This window comes from Trachemys scripta, chromosome 5 (genome assembly GCF_013100865.1).
Source record: "Trachemys scripta elegans isolate TJP31775 chromosome 5, CAS_Tse_1.0, whole genome shotgun sequence".
In the NCBI taxonomy this organism is placed as follows: domain Eukaryota; kingdom Metazoa; phylum Chordata; order Testudines; family Emydidae; genus Trachemys; species Trachemys scripta.
Window position 1 is genome coordinate 133,511,322 of NC_048302.1, and position 21,329 is coordinate 133,532,650.

The window sequence follows — 21,329 nt, forward strand, 5'->3', positions numbered from 1 at the left end:
ATCATTGGAGATTTTTAAGAGCAGGTTAGACAAACATCTGTCAGGAATGGTCTAGATAACTAGTCCTGCCATGAGTGCAGGTGACTGGACTAGAGGACCTCTCGAGGTTCCCTCCCATTCTATGATTCTACTCTTGAAAGGAAAAAAAAAAAATGATGCTTTCCAAATATGCCAAAATTATATTCAGTCCACCTCAGAAACAGAGATTTAAACATCTGCAAAGCAAGGCACAAAGACAACTACGCTTGATACAAGTTAAATAGTGGGAGAAGGTAGCAGAAGACACTCAAATGTAGGCAGAAACAAAATGAAACAAAAGTTATTTGATTCCTTGAAGCTAGTCTATGGACGTTCAAAGGTGGGCACAGGTTCACTCATGACGGCTGATGGCAGGAGAGTCAAAGACAAACAGGGAATGGAACAGAGATAGGTTGAACATTTCAGTCAACTAATGACCAGTCCATCCTCAATTGAAAGAAGTGCTATTAATCAGATACCTCAAAATCCTATTCAGCACCACACTGATTTACCACCCTCACTTGAACAAACAGAAAAGGCAATCAGTTCGATGAGCACAGGGAAGTCCTCGGGCAGAGATGGAATACACTCCAGAAGATCCTTACTGACATCTGGGACAGTGAAGAAATGCCACGAGACTTCAAAGATGCCACAATTATTCCTATATTTAAAAATAAAGGCAGCAAAATGGTCTGTGATAACTACTGTGGGATCTCTCTCCTCTCTGTCACTGGAAAAATCTTTGCTCGTGTCCTCCTGAACCGACCGACTTCATCTGTCTCAGAAGCCAATCTACCGGAGATTCAGTGCGGATTCAGACCTGGTCGTAGCACCAAAGACGTGACTTTCAGTATCAGGCAAATACAAGAAAAATGTATCGAACAAACCATGAATCTGTTCAGTGTTTTCAACAATCTAACAAAAGTATTTGATACAGTCAATAAAAAAGGATTATGGATGATCCTCAGCAAACTTGGTTGCCCACCAAAACTCGTAAAGATCATGTTTATTTCCATGAGGGGATGCAAGGTTAGGTACTTTTTAATGGAGATCTCACTGACTCCTTTCCCATTTAAATGGAGTCAAACAAAGCTGTGTCCTTGCCCCTGTACTATTCAACCTCTTCTTCACCCAAGTTCTCAACTATGCTCCAGATGGGCTCAACAGAGGTATATACATCAGATACAGACACGACGGCTCAGTTTTCAATCTTACAAGGCTTAAAGCAAAAACAAAACTAACTAAACTACTACTAAGAGAGGCAATCTTTGCGGATGATTGGGCCCTCCTAGCACACACAGAGGGAGATCTTCAGTGCATCGTAGATCACTTCGCTGAAGCATCAAAATTGTTTGGCCTCACTATCAGCCTGGAGAAAACGGTGGTGTTGAGCCAATCATCTTCACCGCTCTCTGCCATATCCCCTAGCATATCCATTAGTGGACTTCAACTAAAGCAAGTTGACAGTTTTATCTATCTTGGCAGCTATATCTCCCACGATGGATCTCTTGACAAAGAGATCACGAACAGGATACAGAAAGCTTCACTGTTACAGCAGTGTCTGGTGCCACTTTGAGTTGGTGTGTCATGGTCTCTGGGAAGCTTGCTTCTGATGAGGAGTTTGGCAAGGGTGGAGGGTTGTTTGAAAGCCAGAAGAGGGAGCTCGGGAAAAATTTATTTCAGGATATTGTCGCCATCAAGTGTGGATTGTCACTGTTTGGTGATATCCTGTATGAGGTCCAGTGTGGGGCGATAGGCGACAACTTGGGGCAGTTGGAGTTTTTTTCCCCCCTATATTGAAGCAGGTTCTTTCAGTGTATTTGGGTGGCCCATTCCATGATGTGATCTACTTCTCTAGTGGAGCACCCTTGTTTGGTGAAGGCAGTGTTAAGTGTGTTAGGGACACTAGTTGCAAAAAAAAAGTATTTTAATCGCTTTGTTTCTTCCCTATGATTTGTCTGTCCATACATCTGCCCCTGTAGCATACATATATTTCATCAAAGTTTAAGTTAAGAAAATACTGAAGTTGCACAGCTAAGTACTCAAAAGTCAGAAAGTGACAAAATTAAGATTGTGTATACAACTATAACCCTAGCCCCTCCTACAGCTTTGGATACACATGTAGCATCTTGTCTATATACATCCACACATAACTAATAGCAGAAAACGTATTCTACTTCACTCCTCGTTCTCCTACTTAAAAAGTGATGAACTATTTTTACTTAAACATTCCAAAAATTAAAAATTCACCATTGTGCTGAGATCAAACCTGGAAAATATTGACTAAAAAGGTAGAAGTGGGCTGTAGTCCACGAAAGCTTATGCTCTAATAAATGTGTTAGTCTCTAAGGTGCCACAAGTACTCCTGTTCTTCTTTTTGCGGAATGTTTTATTAACTGAGCACACAGGATTTAGAATAGGAACCACTAAGTAATCTCAACTATAGCTTTCTAGCACTCCAGCTATAGTTCTCAGAATGCATTTAAGTATATGCTATCATATAGATACTAGTTGGTAAGATAAATAGTTAATGAAAATCACTGGTACTAGAAAATGATTATGGGAACCTGACACCATAATGAGCCAGAACTCTGCTTGACAGAAGGTAACATTCCATCTAACAACGTTGCTACAGGAGTAGAAAAGTGAGTTTCCCCTTTACCTCCGATTTAAAAATAAATAACATTAATATCTTTATTTTTTTCAAAAAAGGAATTGTAAGCAAAGAAATCTATGCTGATTTGGTAGTAAGTCTGAGAATTTCACCACAGTGAAGTCAGATTCCAAAGAGAACATTATGGTGGGGAATTTTAACACTTCCCTTGAGCCTTCACAGTAGGGTCTTTCATTACTAGATCATTCTACACTTGCAATATTAAAGAACTGCACTTTTCAGAACCAGAGATGCCTGTAACATTCTGTATTACTACACACAGTAAAACATTGTATGGTCACATAACACAAGCCACATTGTCATTCCCACGTGCATGAGCGTTCTGAATGTACTGACTTTCCCAAGATTAAAACCTCAGGATTCATATTGCAATTTTTTTTCATACAATATTCATTGCTATTCTCCCCAACTCCCACATCAGAAGGACTCCAAAGTTGAGCCAGGTCCCCACCCAATTCCAGAGAGCTGGCATAAAGGGCCATGAGGGTCCTGCCCAAATATCCCAATGCTAGATTACATTAGAAATGCCAGAGATTCTTAGCGTTATCAAAGGTATTTGTTCCCTTATAATGAAGTCCACATGAAGTCCAAGATCTAAGATGGGGGTTAAGAGACAAGATAGGACATTATTTTAAAAAAAAAAAAAAAAAGTGCTGGGTGGGCAGAATTAATAGATGAGCAAGATACAAAAAATTAAATCTACATTGGATCAGATTCATATAACAGCCACAAATCATCTGCACAACCACCACCACCATTTCTATTTGCAAGTCACAAGTACCAAGTTGACCATTTTCTTCATTTGCCTCTCAAATGATATCCAAGTCCACTTTCTCTGCAACTGTGTTGAAATAGCGTGTTTGTTATCACCAGGTTGTGACTCGGGCAGAAATTTAGTAGCCTCTCTCCTTTTTAGTTTTCTTCCCAGAGACCAAATATGCCTATGTCTCCAGGCCAATATCCCATCTAATCATATTTTTGCGTTAACATCTTCCACCACCCCAACTTATAATGTCTTTAAACTACTTGTATATCTTTCTAGAGGTCATTATAAAATTCATAAATTACTTCCTTGGGCACTACTGAGGTCAGCACATATACTTGTATTATTGTAATTGCACTGCATTTGATTCTGAATCTGACCTTCAACATATGAGGAAATATCAGATTAAACAGCATAAGAGCCTGGCTTGACTTCAACTTTAGCATCCATGTGACTCTGTCCTGATGTCCACCTTCTTCCCTTCCTGATGTCAATATCCCGTGTTCATTGTGGTAGAATTCTCCTTTGCCTTCCTTTCTCGTTTCACATAAACCAAAGACTTCCACTCATCTTTTCAATTCGTACATCATTACCACATGCTCCAGCTTCGTATAATGTACTTATGTTCTGTGTTCCATATTCCAATAAATGTTTTATCCTTCTAGTTCATCATGTAATTCTCTATTCCGTGTACTGTGTTTGTTTTGATCACATACTTTTCAACCACAACTCAGTTTCTGAGAGGAAAATACGGTCCTTGTTTGTCCAGGTGATAACTAAGCTGGTATGTTTTTGGGTTTTTTCCCCAGTCTTTGTTCAGTTTCTATTGTCCAATATTCGCCAAGTGTTCAACTAAGACTCCTTACATACTGGATAACAGATCTAAAGTTAGTGCTGACATCAAAGAGGCTGAAATGACCAAAAGAGTGTAGAGAACAAAGATCTATGACATGGACAAGCTAAAAGAGCCAAATATCAGGAAATAATATGAAGAAGCCATGTGCAAAAACATCAGATCTCTGGTGAAAAAAAAGAAATGAATGCTGAAGAGACATGGACCAGTGTATAAAAATGGGATTGTGACTAGAGTGGATGAATAAATGTTGGGTTAAAAGGCCAAAAGGAAGAAGCCAAGGTGGATACCAACGAAGGGCACTGCAGATGAGTGACAAATGTAGGAAGATGATGCCCCGTAAGTTCTTGGAAAGTATAGGGGGACAAGTTTTTGTTTCAGAAAGTGGAGGAAGTAACCAGAGGGACATTCGTTTTAGACTTGATTCTGACCATCACAGAGGAATTGGTTGCAAATCTGAAGGTAGAAGGCAATTTGAGTGAAAGCGATCATGAAACAATAGATTTTGTGGTTCTAAGGAAAGGAAGGAGTAAGCAACAGAATAAGGACAATGAACATCAAAAAAGCAAGCTTTAACAAATTCAGAGTACTGGTAAGAGATTTTCTTCCCATGGGACCATACCTAAGGGAAAAGGAAGTTCAGGAGAGCGGTCAGTTTCTCTTAGAGACAATATTAAATCCACAACTGCCAACTATTCAGACACAAAGGAAAGACAGAAAGAACAATAAGAGGCCAATATGACTCCATCAGGAGCTCTTTAATGACCTGAAATTCAATAACGGAATCCTGAAAGTGGAGAAACAGATAAATTACTAAGGAGGAGTACAAAAGAATAACACTAGCAAGTAGGAATAAAATCAGAAAGGATTCAGTGCAAAATGGCACCAGATGTATAAGGCAATCAGAAAGGGTTCTATAAATAAAGGAGAACAAGAAAAAGATGAAGGAAAGTCTAGGTGCGCTACTTAATGGGGAAGGAGAGCTAGTAACAGTTGACATCATGGAGTCTGAGGGGTTTAATGCCTATTTTGTTTCCATCTTCACTAAAAAGGTTAATGGTGACTAGATACTCAACAATTAATATTAACAAGGGAACACAAGCCAAAATAGGGAAAGAATAATTAAGACTATTTAGATGAGTTAGATACATTCAAGTCAACAAGGCCTGATGAAATTCATCCTTGGGTACTTAGGGAACTAGCTAAAATAATCTCAGAACCATTAGCAATTATCTTTGAGAATGCATGGAGGACGGGTGAGGTCCAAAGAACTGCAGAAGGGCAAACGGTATCTATCTTTAAAAAGGGGAACAAAGGGGATGCAGGGAATTACAGACAAGTCAGACTAACTTTGATGTTGGAAAGATATGGAACAAATTATTTAACAATTTGTAAACCCCTACTGGATTACAAGTAATAGTGTATGGCTCTGTCAAGAACAAATCATGCCAAACCAACCTAATTTCCTTCTTTGACAGGATTACTGGCCTGGGGGGGGCGGGAGAAAGAGAAGTAAACAGGATATATATTGATTTGAATAAAGCTTTTGACACAGTCCCAAATGACTTTCTCATAAGCAACCTAGGGAAATGTGGGTGGGCGTACAACTGGTTGAAAGACTGTACTCAAAGAGCAGTTATCAATGGTTCACTGTCAAACAAATAGGTTTCATCTAGTGGGTTCCCACAGGAGATCAGTCCTGAGTCTGGTACTATTCAATATACACCTCTACCTCGATAGAACGCTGTCCTCTGGAGCCAAAAAAAAATCTTACTGTGTTATAGGTGAAACCGTTATATCGAACTTGCTTTGATCCACCGGAGTGCGCAGCCCAGCCCCGCCCCCCCGGAGCACTGCTTTACCACATTATAGCCAAATTCATGTTATATCGGGTCGCGTTATATCGAGGTAGAGGTGTATTCATTAATGATGTATAATGGAGTGGAGAGTATGCTTATAAAATGTGAAGACTGATACCAAGCTGAGGGGAGTTACTAGCACCTTCAAGGGCAAGGTTACAATTCAAACCAGCCTTGACAAATTATTGAACTTCATCTTGTTGATGTCAGACCAGTTCTCCAAAGGCAAGTGAAAAGTACTTCACTTAGGAAGGAAAAAATCAAATGTACAACTCCAAAATGGGGAACAACTGGCCAGCTGTTAGTACTGCTGAAAAGAATTAGAGCATTATAATGGATCACAAATTGAATACAAGTCAACAATATGATGAAGTTGCAAAAAACCAGGCTACTATTCTGGGGTGTATTAACAGGAGTGTCATATGTATGACATGGGAAGTAATTGTCCACTCTACACAGCAGTGGTGAAGCCTCAGTTGAGTACTTAGTTCAATTCTGAGCACCATATTTTAAGCATAATGTGGTCAAATTGAAGAGAATCCAGAAGAGAGCAACAAAACTTATAAAAAGATTTAGAAAACCTCAATTATGAGGAAAGGTTAAAAAGAACTGGGCATGTTAGCCTTGAAAAAAGATGACTATGGGGAACCTGATAACAGTCTTCATCTACATTAAAGGCTGTTATACAGACGGCAGTGATCAATTGTTCTCTATGTCCACTGAAGGTAGGACAAGAAGTAATGGGCGTCATCTGCAGCCAGGGAGATTGAAAGAACTAACTATAAGGGTAATTAAACTCTGGGATAGTCTTCCAAAGGAGGTTGTGGAATCACCATCATTGGAGGTTTTTAAGAATAGGTTGGGCACCTATCACGTGTTTACTTAGTCCTGCCTCAGCACAGGAGACTGAATTTATATATATTTATGTGAGCATAAGCTTTCATGGCCCATGCTCAAATAAATTTGTTAGTCTCTAAGGTGCCACAAATACTCCTGTTCTTTGTGCTAGAGATGTTTCTACTTTGTACCCGAAAAACAAATTGAGTTTGTTGATAGTATATTGCAGTATTTCTCTTGTGTAATCTGAAGAGAAGGTTGGGATAGAACTTTTAAAGAGTGATATGCTTTCTTGGAAGTTGTGCATCTTCTCAGAAATTCTCTCTGTCAGGAAGGAGTTGGCAATATCCAAAGAGGGTGAACTCCAGTTCCAGGGAAAGTTACCCCAAATCTTGTATGGGGCAGTGGAATATTAGCAAGTGGCTCCTGGGAACTTCTTCCAGCACAGCAGTGATTTAGGTGCACAGTTCTTATTTACAGTAACCATCTTTGTTTTCTGATGATGCTCTGAAATGAGCCTCACAGGGACCAATTGGCATAACAGCAGTAATAAACAAGATATTATTTATATACAACAGTAATGCCCAGAGGCGCCAGTCATGACCAGGACCCCCATTGGGCTAGATCATGTATTAAAACCTGGTCCTTAGCCCCTCCCTCCCAGTTTACAATTTGAAGCCCCCTGTCATACAGAGTGTGCACAATTGTATGCTCAATGGAACTACGTAAATCTATCTTATCCCTCAATTTTGCAAAGAAGTGATTTATGAAGAGTTGGGATAAAGGGATACAATGTGTGTGTGTGTGTGTGTGTGTGTGTGTGTGTGTGTGTGTGTGTGTGTGTGTGTGTGTGTGTGTGTGTGTGTATACACACACTGTAAATATATATACACACACACAAATTGTAAACTCATAAAATTCATCATTTCTGAAAAGATGCACAACTTCCAAGAAAGCTTATCCCTCTTTAAAAGTTCTATCCCAACCTTCTCTTCAGATTACACAAGAGAAATACTGCAATATACTATCAACAAACTCAATTTGTTTTCCGGGTACAAAGCAAAACATCTCTAGCACAAAGAACAGGAGTACTTGTGGCACCTTAGAGACTAACAAATGTATTTGAGCATGGGCCACGAAAGCTTATGCTCACATAAATTTGTTCGTCTCTACGGTGCCACAAGTACTCCTGTTCTTTTTGCAGATACAGACTAACAGGGCTGCTACTCTGATCTCTAGCACAGTGCATTGTAATATAAAAGTTTGTTATCTCTTTCCTTGGTGATGACTTGAGAAAATAACTTTAAAAAAATATTACAAATTAGATCAATGGTTCACAATCAGAAGTCTGTGTCCCCCTGCGCATACACAGAAGTCTCCCGGGGGTATGTCAACTTGTAAAACTAGGCAATATCTAGATAACAGGCTACATAAAAAGCATTAGCAAAGTCAATATATACTAAAATTTCATACAAACGACTTGTTTATACTGCTCTATTTAACATGCACCAAAGTGCCCTTCCGTATGTTCCTTGTGACAGTATCCAGGTCAAAGATAAACAAGATAAGGACTTAATACTGATCCCTGATGCACTCCCACCTTTGCAGACAGTTCGTCTGCTTCACCAGTAGACATTCTAATTATTGAGGTTACACTTATATATGAGGCTTGAAGCCGCACAAAGTTTTGGTACCATTTTCTCCCTCATATCCCACTAGATGACGTCTCTTGAAACTCTATCAAAGCCTTTTTCCAGATCAATGAACACCACACAAGCAGCACATCACTGACTTAAATCCACACATTGCTCTGTAAATGAACCCTTTACCTTTCTGCAGCATTGTCAAGCAGCAGGACTTAAATTACTAGAGGAGTAAAGTTTACACATCTAGCTAAAAATATACAACATTCATTCTAATTAATATGCTCTTGATTGAACTTTCCCAATAAATTGTTACCTAATTCTTCTGCTTTAGACTGCATGATTAAACATTAGCTCACAAGTATTACACTACAATCCCCGAGTCACCAAAAAGCAGCCGCTGAGGTATGACAGAATTTATCTACAGATAGCCTCACAAAACATTTGGCATGTGGAAGGCTTCTGAGAAAAACAGTCACCAAAATATCTAGCATTAAGATCTTAAAAATGAATAGTACAGAAGAGCTAGCATGAAGAAAGAAAAGCATTAAAGACACTACAAGTCTACCCTTTCTAAACCTGGTGTAGATTTTCATTACAACCGATGAAGGAAATGTCTGTAACATTTATTACCACTGGAAACACTAATAAAATTTATGGAAACCACGACCGCATACATAAAAATAGTGACACTGTAGAGTAATGCTTGTGTCTACAAGTTAAGTGTTCACAGCCACCTCAAGTTCTTAAAAGGTTAATAGGTTAGCTGAAGTATTTATCAGTGTAAACATGATTATACATAATACTTAAATGTTAGAGGAACAAGGAGGAAATTCTTGATGTAGTACTCTTAAAATCCAAGCTTGTCATAAATTTGTACTGGCAGCTTTTTAATTAAAATAAAGAAAATAACCTACCGATTTCTTACAGATGAGAACATTCACATAACAAACTAACAATGTATAACATTTAATTAGAACCTAATGAATCAAAGTTTCCCCACAGTTAAAATTGTATAGGATCTGGTTACAGTTAACATCTGGATGTGCTAATAGACACCAAATCTATTAAGGCAACTATGTGGCTTCTGACATAAATCAGAAATTCAAGCTTTCACACAGGTTGTTAGAATACAATTCAGTCGCTGCCGACAAATCTAGATATATTAGCAATAACCAAATGAGAGCTCAGCACAACAATATTCAAGAAAACAAGGACATCCAGGTTGGGGTCAGAGCTGCATCAGAATCTAAACTGGTCATTAATGATAGACACATGACTGCACTAGAAACAAGACAGTATAATGGTGTAATAGTCCCATAATAAGCCTACAACACAAAAGTCCCTTTACACCTCTGGCTAAGCATCCCCTGAGGGATGATGACCAGGCTGCTGTATTTGGATCCAACTGCTGAAGCCCCTGGGTCTGAGTAGTGACTGGTTACTGTTAGCTTTAGGTCACACCTCAGGGCAGACCCCATGTCTGACATGCCTCTTCACAGAGAGGATCCCACAATCCAGACCTTTAGACTGTGGACCTAATGTCTCAGCCCTCCAGAGTCCCTTGTTAGCTACTGCACGCTCTCAGAGTAAGATTCATGCACATAGGCCTTCTTTATTTGTAACCCATTTCTGTGACTACTGTATCCTATTGACTAATGCATACTTTGTTTTGAGAAGGCCGAACAGTTTCTCTGCATAGGTTTTCTGGTTACAAAGCACTCAAGAGAGGCAGAGAACCAAGCCAAACCGGCCCTGCTAAAGGAGACACAATGAAATGGGCACTGAAGTAGACTTGGTCCCTAGGCGAGTGCCAGAGTCACAGAACTCCCTTGAGTAAAGTGAAGGTCCAGGGCCTATCAAAAGGAAGGGTGCAATCATGATACTAGATAGTACAAGGCATAGCATGTTCTGTGATCCGTGATACACTTAAAGAAAAATATGGGTATCACCACAGTGTCTTGGAATTCAAATCCCAGATGGTAGAAATCCAATCTTTTCTCTCCCTCCTCCTCTCCCACTCATCCAAAACCAAAATAGAAGAATCAGAATCTCACATAGTTAAGATTAATTGCTATCTGAGCAGAGCTAATGCACAACAATGGTAACCCATGGCAACAATGCTAACTGATAAGGCTTGCAAAAATCCTCCTCAATTTTCCAGCTGCTGTTTGGTGTCATCATGGCAATGTGGTATCCAAGCAGATTCCATCTAAATAAATGGCTATAAAGTAGAGAAGCATAGGACAAAAAACAAAAAAACACACATTAGCAGGAAGAGGAAAAGTGAACTGGAAATGGAGAAAAAGAAAAGAAAAAGAGTGTTACCAGCACAATTTTGGAGTATACCTGCTTCCATTTGAAAAGAAAAATACCCCCATCCAACAAGAGCTGTAGCCAGAGGTCAACTATAGTTAAATGGACCTTACCAAGTGTAAGTTTACCACCCCCACCAGCAGACTCCATTGTCTCCACTACATTTCTACCAAAGTCTTCAGACATATATTCATCATCTCTTGCCTTGACTATTATATCCCCTTCTGTGGCCCAGCTGTCCAGATTCCAGCATGTACAAAAATCACACTGCCTCCCTTCTTTCTTACAAGGAGAGAGGAGTGCAACCACAGCGCTTATCTCGGCTCAGATGGCCCAATTGGCTCTGCCTAATTATTTTGAAATCCAGTTCAGGATAGCTCCCCTTGTGTGTAAGACCTTCCATTTCTTTCCCCTGCACTTGCTGTAGCTTACCTTGCACCTACGCTCACTAAACTCCCTCATCCAGGGCTGGCTTCCTTTTTGTCCATCCACACAGTCTCATCTCTTTTGGAGCAAGAGCCTTCTCTTCTACATCTCTTATCACCAGGAACAAGCATCTGAAATATCACCTAGCAAAACATCTTTTCTATTTGCCCCTATACTGTGTCTTCTCTCCACCTCTGCCATTATTTTTATTTAGCTTTGTAGTTTGCAAATTTGCAAAGCTATACAAAACAATTTCATTATACTGAAACTTATTCACAATGGTGTAGACAACAGTACAGTGATTTCAGATATGCAGTAGAGGAAAATAATTCCTCCCACTGTAGGAATTACTGGGTCAAATCTTGTAGCATGTGTTAAGAATGTGGTCAAACTAGACCATACCAGTTTCTACTGCCCTTGTAGCTGTGAATTTCGGTAAAGTTTTCAAAATACATGCTGTACAGTTAAATACGTGTCCTCAAAAAACAGCTCAACCTAAAGGTGAATTGCAAGTAAGTTTGTTTGTTTTAAGTTAAGATCCTAAAAGAAGACATTACAGTCATTTTAAAAATGTAATTTGTGATCAACTAAAATTAGCTAAACCCCAATTATCACTTCTAAGCTGTCAAGAAATCTGAGCGGCAACTTCTGAGAGAACCAGGCAGATTACAACTTCCAGAAAAAACATGATTAGAACAGGAGATTAAACATGTACCTGTTCATTCACATCTGTTTATGGTAGTTGTGATGTCACTCACTGCTTGCAAAGAACCCAGCACCTCTACCATTCAAATATCTCTGGATCTTAAAGATGCATGTTTTTAAAAATTCAGCTTTAAATATATTTTTAACTGCCACTGAACCCTTCACCACCCACCCTTCTTTTGGAATCTTGCAAAGAAGTTTTTAACTTTAGCACAAATCTGTAGTTCACACTGATGCAATATCTTTCTGAGACGGGAGAATGTGTCAATTTATATTATGATACTTTATGCCTAAGTAAGTATCTAAACAGGAAAAGATTTATAATGTAGGTCTCTTTAAGAAACAGAACATAAGATCCAGTGGCTGAAAAAGAAGTTAGAAAAATTCAGATTAAAAATAAGGTGCAATTTTTTAACCATGGGGTTAATAACTTAAGGAACTGGAGGATTCTCTATCAATTGAAGAGTATTTAAATCAAGACTGGATGTCTTTCTGAAAGATTTGATCTAGCGCAACCAAATTTATGGCCTTGATGCAGGGTGAAATTCTATGACCTGTGTTGTGCAGGTCAAACTAGACGATAATAATGGTCCCTTCTGTGACCCCAAAACAAAATTATGATGTTTGAGCTTCGTATTAACCAACAATAAATGCCACAATTTTCCATACTGGAAATAATTATGCCTGTTATGCTGATTTTCTGTATGGTTTGAAATATTTCACATCAAGATTCCCTTACTCTGCCAGACCGGTGCGTTCACAGTGAACAAAGTCAACTCCAGAATGAGACAAAATGGCGGCGAACAGCAGAGGCTAACAGCGGGAGTTTGCCTGGGAGCTGTCCGAGAGGAGGTACGCTAAGTGCTGCATTAGGGGGGCTGTGTTGGTGAGTATCTGAGTGTCTGCTGCTGGGACAGTTGGTCAGTTTGACCGTGTGCTTGATTGCTTGCTTGTTTGTTTGTTTGAAAAGTGTGAATTGGGAGTGCTTTGTTCCAGCTGGGCCTTGAGTGGGCCTGACTGGTATATAAGGGCAGTCAGCAGCGAACCAGCTGAGCGGCAAACAGCAGAGGCTAACAGCGGGAGTTTGCCTGGGAGTTCGCGTGGGGAGAGCACACTGAGGCTTTCATCTGCAGGTTTCTCCGAGTAGTTCCTGCAACAGTTGAGGAAGCTCCTAAGAGGACGGTGATATGGAAGGTGAGCGATCAGCTGTTGTAACCTGCACAGGTTGTGCCATGTTTGTCTTTCTTCCGCAGGACAGAAGCGACTTTGTCTGTACAAAGTGCAAGCTGGTCTCCATATTGGAGGAGAAGGTTCGAGGGCTGGAGAAACAAGTATCGACTCTGCGTTGCATAAGGGAAAATGAAGATTTCCTGGACAGACGTCAGGAGATGCTTCTACGGCCACAATGTTCTGAAGATTCAGAGCAGGCGCAGCAGGGACAGAAGGATTGTGAGGAGGTTTGGCAGCATGTGACCTCCAGAAGGAGAAAGAGGAGCGTCCATGCACCAGCAATGGAGATACAGGTGAGCAATCGTTTCCATGTTCTCTCTACAGGTGCTAATGCGGAGAGTGGACTAGATGGCCCATCTGAGGGAAGGGAGCAGAAGGAGACTCCACCGATTGGAAGGCAAAAGATGCACTGTACTAGGGATGGGGGTTCCACGACCACCACTCCCAAGAGGAGGAGGAGGGTGGTGGTGGTCGGGGACTCCCTCCTCAGGGGGACTGAGTCATCTATCTGCCGCCCTGACCGGGAAAACCGAGAGGTCTGCTGCTTGCCAGGAGCTAAGATACACGATGTGACGGAGAGACTGCCGAGACTCATCAAGCCCTCGGATCGCTACCCCTTCCTGCTTCTCCACGTGGGCACCAATGATACTGCCAAGAATGACCTTGAGCGGATCACTGCAGACTACGTGGCTCTGGGAAGAAGGATAAAGGAGTTTGAGGCGCAAGTGGTGTTCTCGTCCAGCCTCCCTGTGCAAGGAAAAGGCCGGGGTAGAGACCGTCGAATCGTGGAAGTCAACGAATGGCTACGCAGGTGGTGTCGGAGAGAAGGCTTTGGATTCTTCGACCATGGGATGGTGTTCCAAGAAGAAGGAGTGCTAGGCAGAGACGGGCTCCACCTAACGAAGAGAGGGAAGAGCATCTTCGCCAGCAGGCTGGCTAACCTAGTGAGGAGGGCTTTAAACTAGGTTCACCGGGGGAAGGAGACCAAAGCCCTGAGGTAAGTGGGGAAATGGGATCCTGGGAGGAAGCACAAGCAGGAGAGCGCAAGAGGGGAGGACTCATGTCTCATGCTGAGAAAGAGGGACGATCATTGAGTTATCTTAAGTGCCTATACACAAATGCAAGAAGCCTGGGACACAAGCAGGGAGAACTGGAAGTCCTGGCACAGTCAGGGAACTATGATGTGATTGGAATAACAGAAACTTGGTGGGATAACTCACATGACTGGAGTACTGTCATGGATGGATATAAACTGTTCAGGAAGGACAGGCAGGGCAGAAAAGGTGGGGGAGTTGCGTTGTATGTAAGAGAGGAGTATGACTGCTCAGAGCTCCGGTATGATACTGCAGAAAAACCTGAGAGTCTCTGGATAAAGTTGAGAAGTGTGAGCAACAAGGGTGATGTCGTGGTTGGAGTCTGCTATAGACCACCAGACCAGGGGGATGAGGTGGACGAGGCTTTCTTCTGGCAACTAGCAGAAGTTGCTAGACCGCAGGCCCTGGTTCTCATGGGAGACTTTAATCACCCTGATATCTGCTGGGAGAGCAATACAGCGGTGCACAGGCAATCCAGGAAATTTTTGGAAAGCGTAGGGGACAATTTCCTGGTGCAAGTGCTGGAGGAACCAACTAGGGGCAAAGCTTTTCTTGACCTGCTGCTCACAAACAGGGAAGAACTAGTAGGGGAAGCAAAAGTGGATGGGAACCTGGGAGGCAGTGACCATGAGATGGTCGAGTTCAGGATCCTGACACAAGGAAGAAAGGAGAGCAGCAGAATATGGACCCTGGACTTCAGAAAAGCAGACTTTAACTCCCTCAGGGAACAGATGGGCAGGATCCCCTGGGAGAATAACATGAAGGGCAAAGGGGTCCAGGAGAGCTGGCTGTATTTTAAAGAATCCTTATTGAGGTTGCAGGAACAAACCATCCCAATGTGTAGAAAGAATAGTAAATATGGCAGGCGACCAGCTTGGCTAAACAGTGAAATCCTTGCTGATCTTAAACGCAAAAAAGAGGCTTATAAGAAGTGGAAGATTGGACAAATGACCAGGGAGGAGTATAAAAATATTGCTCAGGCGTGCAGGAGTGAAATCAGGAAGGCCAAATCACACTTGGAGTTGCAGTTAGCAAGAGATGTTAAGAGTAACAAGAAGGGTTTCTTCAGGTATGTTAGCAACAAGAAGAAAATCAAGGAAAGTGTGGGCCCCTTACTGAATGAGGGAGGCAACCTAGTGACCGAGGATGTGGAAAAAGCTAATGTACTCAATGATTTTTTTGCCTCTGTCTTCACGCACAAGGTCAGCTCCCAGATTGCTGCACTGGGCAGTACAGCATGGGGAGAAGGTGACCAGCCCTCTGTGGAGAAAGAAGTGGTTCGGGACTATTTAGAAAAACTGGACGTGCACAAGTCCATGGGGCCGGATGCGCTGCATCCGAGGGTGCTAAAGGAGTTGGCGGGTGAGATTGCAGAGCCATTAGCCATTATTTTTGAAAACTCATGGCGATCGGGGGAGGTCCCAGATGACTGGAAAAAGGCTAATGTAGTGCCCATCTTTAAAAAAGGGAAGGAGGAGGATCTGGGGAACTACAGGCCAGTCAGCCTCACCTCAGTCCCTGGAAAAATTATGGAGCAGGTCCTCAAGGAATCAATTATGAAACATTTAGAGGAGAGGAAAGTGATCAGGAACAGTCAGCATGGATTCACGAAGGGGAAGTCGTGCCTGACTAACCTAATTGCCTTCTATGATGAGATAACTGGCTCTGTGGATGAGGGGAAAGCAGTGGATGTGTTATTTCTTGACTTTAGCAAAGCTTTTGATACTGTCTCCCACAGTATTCTTGCCACCAAGTTAAAGAAGTATGGGCTGGATGAATGGACTGTAAGGTGGATAGAAAGCTGGCTAGATCGTCGGGCTCAATGGGTAGTGATCAATGGCTCCATGTCTAGTTGGCAGCCGGTTTCAAGTGGAGTGCCCCAAGGGTCGGTCCTGGGGCCGGTTTTGTTTAATATCTTTATTAATGATCTGGAGGATGGTGTGGACTGCACTCTCAGCAAGTTTGCAGATGACACTAAACTAGGAGGCGTGGTAGATACACTAGAGGGTAGGGATCGGATACAGAGGGACCTAGACAAATTAGAGGATTGGGCAGGAAAAAACCTGATGAGGTTCAACAAGGACAAGTGCAGAGTCCTGCACTTAGGACGGAAGAATCCCATGCACTGCTACAGACTAGGGACCGAATGGCTAGGTAGCAGTTCTGCTGAAAAGGACCTAGGGGTCACAGTGGACGAGAAGCTGGATATGAGTCAACAGTGTGCTCTTGTTGCCAAGAAGGCTAACGGCATTTTGGGCTGTATAAGTAGGGGCATTGCCAGCAGATCGAGGAACGTGATCGTTCCCCTTTATTCGACATTGGTGAGGCCTCATCTGGAATACTGTGTCCAGTTTTGGGCCCCACACTACAAGAAGGATGTGGAAAAATTGGAAAGAGTCCAGCGGAGGGCAACAAAAATGATTAGGGGTTTGGAGCACATGACTTATGAGGAGAGGCTGAGAGAACTGGGATTGTTTAGTCTCCAGAAGAGAAGAATGAGGGGGGATTTGATAGCAGCCTTCAACTACCTGAAGGGGGGTTCCAAAGAGGATGGAGCTCGGCTGTTCTCAGTGATGGCAGATGACAGAACAAGGAGCAATGGTCTCAAGTTGCAGTGGGGGAGGTCCAGGTTGGATATCAGGAAAAACTATTTCACTAGGAGGGTGGTGAAACACTGGAATGCGTTACCTAGGGAGGTGGTGGAGTCTCCTTCCTTGGAGGTTTTTAAGGCCCGGCTTGACAAAGCCCTGGCTGGGATGATTTAGCTGGGAATTGGTCCTGCTTTGAGCAGGGGGTTGGACTAGATGACCTCTTGAGGTCCCTTCCAACTCTGATATTCTATGATTCTATGATTCAAACATTACTTGCTGCTTCTAGCAACAAGCACAGCATTTCTTTAAAGCTGCTTCTTTCCTTCTTGCCTTCCACTGCTGCTTCGAAAGTAAGGACAGCAGCAGGAGTTCAAATTGAAAGCAACAGATGTCAAGGAATACTATGGTGCAAATGGAAAGCTGCTTTGTCAGTTATATTGTTTAAAAACAATCTTTCATTTTTGTCTCTGATGCTAGTCTAAATTGGGTGACGTATTTTTATTTTTTACTGCATCACTGAAATGCAAAATGTTGTTGAATTTAAAAATTACAATACTGGCACAGTCGCTCATCTTGGAGAAATTCCTTTAGCAAGTGGGAAAAAAGTTGTTTCATCTTGAGCCAAAACTCAAACGATTTCTTCAACTATTATAATGAATACCGATGTTCTACATATGGAAGAAATCCAGAATGTTACCTAATCCACCTTCTGCCAAGGCAGAATTATTACCTCCTGTACATTTATCAGTTTTCTATCCAGTCTAGTTTTCAAAGTGCCAACTGATCAATGGTCTTCCACCAGTTTCCCTGGCAGACTATTCCACAGCAAGCACACTGTCAGCAAGCTTTCCATTATATCCATTTCTCAATTTAATCCCAGTATGCTGAGTTTTAGCCTCTCTTGGGGTACACTAAGGAATTCCTCTCCTCTTCAAATATTTCTATATTGCCATTTCCTCTTCAAATATTTGTATATTGCCATTTCCTCTCCTTTGCCATTGCTTAGCCAAGTTTTATACAAAATTTTTACCTCACAGTCATGCCCTCCAACTACCCCAATCATTGTTCGTGGAATCCCCTCCAATTTGTCAATATCTTGCTAGTAATTAGGTACTTACAATTGCAACATTACAGGCAGGACAGGCATATAGAATGGGGCTATTACCTTCCTGTAAAAATGATGCTTGTGTGTACACAGCTCTGTTTTATATTAATTGTTTTGGTGCCATAAGACATTGCAAACTCATATCTAGTTTATGTGCTACTGTCACCATGAAATAATCACTGCTTCACCGGTTTCTGAGAGGTTGCTTGTCACTGAATCTGTATTTTAAATCATTTACCCTTAAAGGAAAAAAAAATCCATTGATTTGGGGAAGGTAGCAGATATCCTTTTCCGTCTAAGTTTGTCAGCACAGTAAGGAATTTAGAAAAGATACCAAAATGGAAAAATGTGAACTATTATTTCTATCTATGATGCATCTCATTTTGTAGTTTTCAGCCCATGGTTCTAAACTTTACATCCTGCCATATTTCTCTATCCACAATTGTTTTCATGGCTTTTAACGGTCTAGTCTGTGCATTTCTTTAACATGTTGTTTACTCACTTTAACGGTTCAGAAAACTAACCTAAAATGCAGAGGATTCCATCAGGTTGAGATTTGCTGCTCTGGGTCAGGATGCTTTGGATTTGTCGAAGACGGCTGCAACTGCAAGAGAGAGAGAGCCAATCCTTAGAGACAGTGCTTAAAAGGACTCAAGATTGGGCTGACCAAGGGTTGGTCTTCCTTTTTAAAAAAAAATGTATATATACATACCTATACATATATATATATATATGGTAAGGACATGAAATTCAACATGGATCCCCTTGTGACGGTGTACCCCATAAGGCTTTATGGAAATATGCTTATGAATGTATATATGACATAACTGGAATACGTTTTATGCTACATATGCCATGTAACATATATCTGTAAAGGTTGTGATCTTCTGAATCTATTCATCCTATTTGTATGCATGTGTCATTGTTGTATTTGAAGTTATGAATATTGGCTGTGTACTTGTTTGATTTCTAAATAGCCTTAGTAAAGCATTTGGTCAGCTTCTTGAGAAAGGAATGTGCAAATTAAGTGCCCAATCAAGAAACACTTAAAGGACAATGAATCTTGGAAGGCTCCAATCCACATAAGAAGTCTACCTGAGGACGTTTAGGATAGCATGTAAACAACAGCTGCTGCCTGTGAAAACTGAGTCATGCGTGGACATGTGACTTGCCCAGGTGACTCCAAAACTCCCTCTTGGAGCTGGACTTTGCATAGGAGGGAGGACAGGGTCTCCACCCATAAGAGAAAGTCTATTTAAAACCCGGGAGACCCCTCCATTTTGTCTTCAGCTGGCTAAAGAGAAAGCCTCTCCACCCCACAAAGATACCTGAAAGAAACTGGAACAAAGGACAATAACTACAGCGGGTGTGAGTGATTGCTGGACCCAGACTAGAAGGAGACTAGTCTGTAAAAGGAAGCTTACCGGAACACCTTTGAGGGTGAGATTTTATATGTATTCAGTTTTATTACAGTATTAGACATAGACTTGCGTGTTCTATTTTGTTTTGCTTGATAATTCACTTTGTTCTCTCTGTTACTATTTGGAACCACTTAAATCCTATGTTCTGTATTTAATAAAATCACTTTGTACTTATTATTTAACCCCGAGTATGTATTAATACCTGGGAGGGCAAACAGCTGTGCATCTCTCTCTATCAGTGTTATAGAGGACGGACAATTTATGAATTTACCCTGTATAAGCTTTATATAGGGTAAAACAGATTTATCTGGGGTTTGGACCCCACTGGGAGTTGGGCATCTGAGTGTTAAAGACAGGAACACTTCTCAAGTTGCTTTCAGTTAAGTCTGCAGCTTTGGGGCACGTGGTTCAGACCCTGGGTCTGTGTTGCAGCAGACTGGTGTGTCTGGCTCAGCAAGACAGGGTGCTGGAGTCTCAAGCTGGCAGGGAAAGCAGGGGCAGTAGTAGTCTTGGCACATCAGTTGGCAGTTCCCAAGGGGGAGTTCTGTGATCCAACCCGTCACACCCCTCATTTCTTTTAAGTTGAAAGCTCTATTATATCAAACAAAATAAAAAGTGAACTCCAGTCCCCATAATTTTATTTCTATGTTTTTTTACACATACTCACTGTTATAGGGTTGTTTTGTTAATAAAAAAATAGATTTGAGTTTCAAAATGTCAAAGGGATGATTATAAAGAAAGGTAACGGGAAAAGGAGAATAAAAGCTATTGATGACACTCCTGACAAGATCTTCTGATTTTTACACGTTTAGATACTGTAGCTAATTTATTCCCCAGGGCAAAAATTCTTTCACTCCTTGTTCAGGCAAAATTCACATTTAACTTTAGTAAGTTCTTCCTTTTAAAAAGAGTTGGCAACAATACAAGGAACTGAAATTAAGTATTAGCTGCAATATAGATTTTTAGAGTCAAAAGGATTATAGACAGAAACACCATCAGAAATCAAGAACAGTCACAAATACAGTTTATTTCTCAATGTTCAAGTGACAATAAATGCCTTCAATAAAAGGAAAACTTTTAATATTACACAAAAAGCAGTATCTGTCTCCTCTTATTTATTTCTATAGCGCTACTATTCATGTAGCAACTACTCATTAAAGCAGATGGACACAACACTCCAGTTGAGGCCTAACACTGATAAGCTCCAGCATCTCAGCATCGCTCTAAGCAGGGGACCACTTGCTCTGTGAAGCAGGCATTGTCACCTGGCCAGATAAGTGAGCACTTGCCAATAAAACTGGAAGGGGAGTTTCAAAGTTCCTGGGGCTTTACAGGGGGAGGGGTGGATGTCTGTTTACCTGGCATCAGAGCAGGAGAGCTCCTGGCCAGAGTGGTCACCTAGGCATTGTGGGATATCCTCCGGAGGCTAAAAGCTGTGTAAACTGGAAGAATGTGTCTTCACTTGCACATTGCCGCAAAAGCATCACCGGTAAGAGCTGTATGCCTCTCGTGTAGGTGGTTTTCTTTTTGTGGTGAAACTTCTGAGTTTCACCACAAAGAGTCATTGACAAGTGTAGACGCTCCCGTGGTTTTTGCGCAAAAAAGGGACTTTTTCCACTTTAAATGGCAAGTGTAGACCTGCCCTCCATGTCTGTGCAGACTCTGCACTGCTGGCTGTCTGCTCAATTTCAGGGCAGGAGCTATGAAACTGACAAGAAAGCAGGGAGTTAGAGCACAGTTGCCCCTCACTGGGGCCAGAAGCCTGGGCAGCCCTCCCTGGGTGGAGCCAGGCTG

At 41.6% G+C, this 21,329-nt stretch overlaps 1 protein-coding gene across 2 annotated transcripts in view; it reads right to left on the reverse strand.

Moving 5' to 3' along the window:
* C5H20orf194 (chromosome 5 C20orf194 homolog) overlaps positions 1–21,329 on the reverse strand; it is a 130,564-nt gene that overhangs the window by 97,296 nt on the left and 11,939 nt on the right. For both annotated transcript variants that reach the window (XM_034772594.1, XM_034772593.1), the window contains exon 2: positions 18,639–18,718. In XM_034772594.1, the coding sequence (XP_034628485.1) occupies positions 18,639–18,718 (80 nt within the window). The remainder of the gene's footprint in view (positions 1–18,638; positions 18,719–21,329) is intronic.